This window comes from Pimephales promelas, chromosome 13, assembly GCF_988280905.1.
Source record: "Pimephales promelas chromosome 13, fPimPro1.hap1.1, whole genome shotgun sequence".
In the NCBI taxonomy this organism is placed as follows: domain Eukaryota; kingdom Metazoa; phylum Chordata; class Actinopteri; order Cypriniformes; family Leuciscidae; genus Pimephales; species Pimephales promelas.
The window spans coordinates 34129126-34137430 of NC_142781.1; the positions used below are offsets into that span (position 1 = coordinate 34129126).

At 38.2% G+C, this 8305-nt stretch overlaps 1 protein-coding gene across 1 annotated transcript; it reads left to right on the plus strand.

Annotated features, from left to right (window-relative positions):
• The first annotated feature begins 304 nt into the window (after positions 1-304).
• Positions 305-7404, plus strand: eif2s1b (eukaryotic translation initiation factor 2 subunit alpha b). Its single transcript, XM_039690286.2, has 8 exons — positions 305-445; positions 1068-1310; positions 2505-2584; positions 2663-2814; positions 3973-4079; positions 4701-4798; positions 4902-5045; positions 7010-7404. Exons 2-8 carry the CDS (start codon positions 1070-1072, stop codon positions 7133-7135), a joined length of 948 nt encoding a protein of 315 aa, XP_039546220.1. The 5' UTR covers positions 305-445; positions 1068-1069; the 3' UTR covers positions 7136-7404.
• Positions 7405-8305: the final 901 nt, after the last annotated feature.

The following is an 8305-nucleotide window of genomic DNA, read 5'->3' on the forward strand; positions in this document are numbered from 1 at the left end:
GAACGATAGGAACAAAATCGGTATTTGTAGTGACTGATCAGTTACCCTCTTAAAACCCTCTTTAAAAATATTCATAATATAAATATTTTCAAGAAAATATAATGTTAGCCCTGGTGAACGCGTGTGTGCCAACGCGTTTGTGAAATAAACGGTATTTTTTCACCCACACTCTGATTATTTAATCAGAAAGCCTCGTTTTTCCTTCCAACATGCACCTTGTTACTTTTTCGAACTTGCCCCATACCAGTTAACAACACTAATACAACGTAAGTGACTTTTATTTTGAAGTAACACCATATTCATGCAACATCCCTGTTATACGCTTGTTGCTGCTCGCTTCATTCTTTCTCGGATCGCTGTATCAATGGCAAACTAACAGTCGCCGAAATACTAAAGTTTCTAGATATTTGAGGGTTTAAAGTGAGCAGTCTGTGACACCTGTCAGGTGGGATTGAGTTACCTCCACATCCGTGATGGTTCTGCTCATGTTGAGCTCATGTTTGGGATGATATGAGTGTTTAATTGCTGCTGTCATCATAGAGCATGTGCCGCACGCGCTCGCATAGGCATAGACCGACAGAAAGACAAGATTAATAGATACCTTAATAGATAGATTATTGTATTCTATTTTAACCATAAATACAATAATAAACCAATATAAATAATTAATCTACCAATGCCACTTCCTTAAGAAAAAAACCCGTTCCAACTCAAATATGACACATTTATAATATTAATTAATTTTTTTACAGTGTAAACTGGGTCTTTATAGATGAAATAGAGATCTGTCTTTAAAATTTTGTGAGGAGGATGATCACATTTGGGTTTCCGTGTCAACTAAAGACTGAAAATCAATTGACTTTAATATGTTTTTAATTTGTTTATGTTGGGTTGGTGTCTTTGTGTGTGGTGTATTTTGAAGCCAAAGACAAATTTCCACAATAAAGGAACCATGTAAACAAATCAGACATCAGATCTATTAAATATGAATGCAGTTATTCTAGTGCTCGTTAAAGAAGCGCTAGTGTTTGGATATGATCTCAGCTCTGCTTGTTTTTCTTGTGTAGAGATGCCGGGCCTCAGCTGTAGGTTTTACCAGCACCGTTTCCCGGAGGTGGAGGATGTGGTGATGGTGAACGTGCGCTCCATCGCAGAGATGGGCGCGTATGTCAGTCTGCTGGAGTATAACAACATCGAGGGCATGATCCTGCTGAGCGAGCTGTCGCGCAGGCGCATCCGCTCCATCAACAAACTTATCCGCATCGGACGCAACGAATGCGTGGTGGTCATCAGAGTGGACAAAGAGAAGGGTAAAAGAAATAGCCTATTAATTCCTTAAAGTTGCTGTCGGCAAGTCTGGCTAATTGGTTCGCCACTGGGGGAAATAAAAGCAAACTGGAAGGATAAAAGCATCTCTTCATCTTTCATCTTTGTTGTAGTTCTTGTGTTTCTGCTCGTCTCTTCTCTTTTTCTGTTCTTGTCGTTTCTCTTTGCTTCAGTGATTCTGCTTGTTAATCATCACTAATGCCCAATCATCGCTTGATTATCTCAATAACTCCAACACTGAGTCAGAGTTGCTTTAACACTGTAGTGTGGAGAAAACAAACACTGAGTAGTAATTTTAAAGGAGTAGTTCACTTAAAAAAACTTTTGCTGATAATTTACTTAATTTACTCACCCCCATGTCATCCAAGATGTCCACGTCTTTCTTTCTTCAGTCGAAAAGAAATTAAGGTTTTTGATGAAAACATTCCAGGATTTTCTCCATGTAATGGACTTCAATGGGGTCCAAACAGTTCAAGGTCCAAAAGTTTCAGTGCAGCTTCAAAGGGCTTTAAACGACACCAGACGGTGAATAAGGGTCTTATCAAGCGAAACAATCGCTCATTTCAAAAATAAATATCAAAGTTTAAGTTTTATAAGCACAAATGCTCGCCTTGCTCTGTTCTATGATGCGCGTTCGTGACTCGAACTTGTTCATCAAAATGAACAAATAATTTGAGTCATTTGGTTCATTTTGTTCGTTGAATCAACCAAATGACTCGAAAAAAGAGTCGTTCATTTTGATGAACGAGTTCGAACAGGAGAGTCATGAACATTTGTGCTTTTAAAACTTAAACTTTGTTATTTATTTTTTGAATGAGCGATCGTTTCGCTTGATAAGACCCTTATTCATCGTCTGGTGTCGTTTAAAGCTGCACTGAAACTCTCATTTGGACCATGAACCATTTGGTTCCCATTGAAGTCCATTATATGGAGAAAAATCCTGGAATGTTTTCATCAAAAACTTAATTACTATCCGACTAAAGAAAGAAAGACATGGACATCTTGGATGACATGGGGGTGAGTAAATTATCAGCAAAAGTTTTTTTAACACTGAGGATTTTGCGGTGTGGCTCTTGAATGGTCTTGACTACACCTCTGTAACCAAGTGTTGTAAATTTTAACCGGTTGATGGAAAAGTATTAAAAAAATGTGTCAAAAATCCCACTTTTCTTCTACAGGATACATAGATTTGTCCAAACGAAGAGTGTCTCCGGAAGAAGCCATCAAGTGTGAAGATAAATTCACCAAATCTAAAACCGTGAGTGGTTGTTTTCTAAATGAAAGTGAAATTATTTTGTATTATTATTTGTGGTTTGAGGATGTTGTTGTGCTGCAGGTGTACAGTATTCTACGGCATGTCGCTGAAGTGTTGGAGTATACTAAAGACGAGCAGTTGGAGAGTTTATTCCAGCGCACCGCATGGGTGTTTGACGAGAAATACAAGAAACCTGGATATGGCGCCTATGACGTCTTCAAACAAGCCGTGTCGTAAGTGTTCGAGTGATGAAGGTGCGTTCATGCCGTGTCGTAATTACCACTTGTTAAAAAACTCGTAATTACTAGGGCTGTAATCAACCAAAGAAAATCTTGGTCGACTGAAGTGCTGAAATTTCGACTGTATAGAAAACACATAGCGAGGATTAGGGCTGCACGATATTGGTAAAAAATGGCATTGCGATATTTTATTTTTCTGCAATATAAAAACTATTTCACCAGATGACTTGAATAGCTCTATTTGGAAAGAATGAATCATTCTAGAATGACTGTAAATCCACAAAGAAACGTTAACTTTAATAAATGGAACCTTTATTGTAAAATATTTCCGATTTATGTCTCTTGAGTTCAGTGTTGGGCAGATCAGTTGTTTTAACCATTCATTAAAGTGAATCGCTTCAAAGGAGTCATTAGTTTGCGAATCGGACGTGTCATTAAAGGTGTAGTTCACTTTTAAAAAAAACTTTTGCTGATAATTTACTCACCCCCATGTCATCCAAGATGTCCATGTCTTTCTTTCTTCAGTCGAAAAGAAATTAAGGTTTTTGATGAAAACATTCCAGGATTTTTCTCCATATAATGGACTTCAATGGGAACCAAACGGTTCAAACTGCAAACTAGTCAAAGGGCTTTAAACGATTCCAGACGATGAATAAGGGTCGTATCAAGCGAAATGATCGCTCATTTAATAAAAAAATAACAAAGTTTAAGTTTTATAAGCTCAAATGGTCGCCTTGCTCTGTTCTGTGATGCACGTTTGTGACTCTCCTGTTCGAACTCGTTTATTAAAATGAACAAATCTTTTTTCGTGTCATTTGTTTCATTCAACGAACGAAATGAACGAGTTGACTCAGGAAAAGATTTGTTCATTTTGATGAACGAGTTCGAACAGGAGAGTCACGATCGCGCATCACAGAACAGGGCGCTTTGAAAGCGCTTTAAAGCACTTTGAACAGTTTGCACTGAAACGGTCTTTTTGGACCTTGAACCGTTTGGTTCCAATTGAAGTCCATCATATGAGTAGAACGTCGGAATTATTACGGTTATGACATGGCGTGAACGCAGCATAAACAGAGCAAGACTTGAACTGAACATGGAAATGAAATGAAATGTGAAATGTTTAGCTTACTTGCTCGTTGTTTGTTTCCACAGTGATCCCGCCATCCTGGATGGTTTGGATTTGACCGAGGAAGAGAGAAACGTGCTCATCGACAACATCAACAGACGGCTCACTCCACAGGCTGTCAAAATAAGAGCTGGTATTTTATTATAAACATGTATTGCACTCTTCACAATACAGGTAGTTTAAATGCAAAGTAACAAAGTATTTTAATTGACCTTTTTAATTTTAATTTTAAAAAATATTTAGACATATAAATATATCCACAATAGAACCGGAAAACCATACAATGCTGAATAAAGTCGTAGTTTGTTATTTTTGGACCAAAATGAATTTTCGATGCTTCAAAAGTTGTAACTAACCCACTGATGGCACATGACTACTTTGATGATGTCTTTATAGTGTCAAAAATATCTCATTTTTCCTGTTCACTTACTGTTATTTTTTTTTTTTACATTCTCAAAAACGACTAAACAAAAATATTGAACTAAATACAATAGAACAAAACGAAACAGGATTTTGGATGAAACTTGAAACTTTACGACTCAAACCCAATACGTTTGTCATTAACATGCTAATAAGGCTGAAAAAAAAAAAAACGGTGGAGTATCCCTTTAAGTCCACAGATCAACACTTTTTGAAGCAAAGCTTTTGATTCATTAAATAAGGATCAAACTAGAAAATACAAAAACATCTTATATATGCCATATGTTGCATTCATGTATGTTTAGCATTATGTTTGGTTTTACCCCATGAACAGACATCGAGGTGGCGTGTTATGGATATGAAGGCATTGATGCGGTTAAAGACGCTCTGAGGGCGGGGCTAAACTGCTCCACCGAGGCTATGCCCATCAAGGTGCGCCGTTCCTCCTTTACTTTCGGCCGGATGAAAACTACTTTTCATACCTTTCGGTACCAGTTTCATGATCTGCAGATTCTGTATTCGTATCTTCTTTCAGATAAATCTGATAGCGCCGCCGCGGTACGTGATGACCACCACGACTCTGGAGCGCACAGAGGGACTGTCGGTGCTCAACCAGGCCATGATTGCCATCAAGGAGCGGATCGAGGAGAAGCGGGGAGTCTTCAACGTCCAGATGGAGGTGAGAAACTTTCAGAGTCGCTATCAGGAATTACATTTACACTTGTAAAAATGTGAACTTCTACATATGAAGAATGACTTGCAGAAATACAAATTATTGATATTAAGATTTCGATTTCAACAAGTAAAAACTCTTGATATCTCTAATTGTATTTTCACTAGTTTACCCTTGTGGCCGTGTGTCCACCAAAGCGTTTTTAGCTAGCTGAAAACGCTAGACGCTCTGCTGAAAATGCTGTGCTTTGGGTGCTTGAGAGCGTTTTGGCAGCGCAGCGTTTTTTCCGTTGAGATGATTCGTTGCTATGATACAGAATTTAGGAGCACAGTTTGAATGTTGTGACAGTTGGTCGGTGTGGTATTAGTCCCGCCCCTCCTCCACTGTGATTGGACGGCTGGGTAAAAAGCGACAGTGATGATCGCTGCGTTTTATCCAAAGTCCCAGCGACCAGTAAAAAACGCCGGGCGCTCGGCGCTTCAGCGTGAAAAAAACACTCAGCGTCTCGTTTCGCTCATGGCGTTTAAAAAACGCGGCGCTCCCATTGAAAACATACGCCAGGAGCGTGGAAAAACGCTTTGGTGGACACACGGACTTAAGGCGCCAGAGTTTTTTTTCCCTAATGCCTGGTTCAGATAACACGATTTTAGCCCGATTTTGGCATGATCCGTTTGACGTAGGGTGTCGTGGGGATTCGTAATGACAACGGGCGTCGAGACGCAAGATTCGATCGTGTCATCTCGTATAGTGTGTGACAAACTACGTCGCGTCTGCGACGCTTCACGACATCACGACAAAAAGACTAGCATGTTCAATTTTTTAAAACGGTCGTCCACGACGGTTCCGTCGCATGTATGAGGTTGACCAATAGGAGCACAGAAGCTTTTCCGTACACAACTTTCAAAATTGGTGAAACGAAAGTGCTAAAGTTAAAACTAAAAAATATATAAGAAAACAATATTTACCTCAAGTTCTCTTATTATCCATATGACATACAAACACAAATAGACAAGACCTGTTAAGTTCAAAAGCGGATAAATGGTCTGTGTGGCGCGCGGTTCAATTGAGTTTCATTCCACTTTTGGCACATAAACATTATCAAACTCTTGATATCGTTTAGGGATACACAGATATGAAAATTTTAGCCGATCCCGATAACCGATAATTCTTTATATCTGAAAGCCGATAACCGATATATCGGTCGATAAACTTAAATCCAAATTATCCAATTTTGAGAGCCTGATTACAAATACAAAAGTCTCACAATTAAATTCACGTCCCAAGCGCACAATAATAATGATGTTCTCATTATAGTCTTGTAAAGCCGATATGACAGATTTGCGCTGCACATCTTGTACCAAACCGTATTTTCGTTTTTTGAAGAGATTTCAATCATATTTCAAGAAATTCAAAAACATAAACAGTTCTCAACAAGTGTCTCAGCTGAAGGGAATAATACATTATTTATCGGCTTTAATATATCGGCCACATTTTCTAACCAGGCCGATAACGATAACGTTAAAAATGAACGTATATCGGTCGATGCCGATATGCTGGCCGATATATCGTGCATCCCTAATATCGTTTTATCGAGAAAAATTATATCGCGATAACTATCGCTATTGTTTTATCGCCCAGCCCTACTTGTAACTACTGCTGCAGATGTTGCAAGTAACTTTGTCGTCCTTTCTGTTAAAATGATCGCTTGCATCGACGCACCCCGTGAGTAAACAAATATAGGCTTTATAGTACTTTTTTTTAACCATGCAGCAACAAAAACAACTATTAAACCGTTTAACTGATAGTATTAATCGGTTATTTCGGTTAACGGCTAAACGGTGAATATGAGCATCCCTATGATATGAGATTAAAGTAATCTCTGACACTAAAAAGGAAACAGAAATACCATGCAATGTTTTATAAATGTATTTGCTCTGAATGCATTCTCACGCATGACTGTTTCCGGTCAGCCCAAAGTGGTCACGGACACGGATGAAACCGAACTGCAGCGGCAGCTGGAGCGTCTGGAGCGAGAGAACGCAGAAGTGGATGGCGACGACGACGCGGAGGAAATGGAGGCCAAGACAGAGGACTAGATGAAGACCAACAGCAGCTTCAGTGCAGAAATGGATGCAAATAAACTGTTTTTGTATGGAAGCGGCAAACTAGTGGCGTTGCAGCAAATTCATTATTTACACAAGAGTAAACAGTATAAAGAAGTGAAAACCTGTTTTTTTTATTTATTTTTTAACTGGTGGCCTTTTAAAGCATCACAACTATGATCAATATTATATTTCAGCTGATTCATCAATGCAGAGTGAAAACTTGTCATTAATGCATAAATTTCTCGCTGTACTTCAATCTCGGTATTCTTTTCCATTTCTGTTCCACTCTAGAAGATCATTACAAATCGCACGGTACGACGATGACACCCAATAAACCGTAGGCTGCGACACTAGCGGTAAACAAGCAGAGCAAGATGAATCGCACTTTACTTCCGCAATTGTGGTTTTTATGTGCGCTGAGAAAAGAGAAGAAAATGGACGTGGTCATGGCTGGGAAAAAGGACAACTTGGGATGCACATTTTGCAAATTGAGCTTTAGGAAAGTCGTATTAAAGGAGTAGTTCACTTTTTTAAAAACTTTTGCTGATAATTTACTCACCCCCATGTCATCCAAGATGTCCACGTCTTTCTTTCTTCAGTCGAAAAGAAATGAAGGTTTTTGATGAAAACATTCCAGGATTTTTCTCCATATAATGGACTTCAAAGGGGACCAAACGGTTCAAGGTCCAAATGACAATTACAATCGAATTAGAGAGCTCTTTAATCGTAATTGCTACCAGTACTAATTAAATTGTAAAGGTCTCTAATTTAATTCTTACTAGGCTGGATACAATTTAAGCTAAAACGGCTTGCCATAGATAACTGTAATTGTATTTTGACTAGTTAAATATCACCAAAGGCTCAGTATTTACTTCTATAATTATTGTAAATTCAAAATAACCCTAAAAAATTGGATATTAAAGACCTGAACAACTTAAAACAAAATAAAAAGTGCAGTAAAAAGCGATGTTTTTTTGCTTAGTACTTTGGCAATGTAAGATAAAAAAATTCCATACAAATTACAAATACCCCAAATGAATATGTATGCATGTAAAAGTATTTTACACCGCTAATTTAAAAAAAAATAATAAATTAAATATTCAAGAGTGAACTTCAAAGCTGAACCCAGGACCGAACACAGTAATATATGCACACACAAAA

Coding starts and splice junctions, on each gene's coding strand:
- eif2s1b (XM_039690286.2), top strand. CDS start 1,070: ATGCCGGGCCTCAGCTGTAGGTTTTACCAGCACCGTTTCCCGGAGGTG. Junction 1,311..2,504: donor CAGAGTGGACAAAGAGAAGG/GTAAAAGAAATA, acceptor TTTCTTCTACAG/GATACATAGATTTGTCCAAA. Junction 2,815..3,972: donor GTCTTCAAACAAGCCGTGTC/GTAAGTGTTCGA, acceptor TTGTTTCCACAG/TGATCCCGCCATCCTGGATG.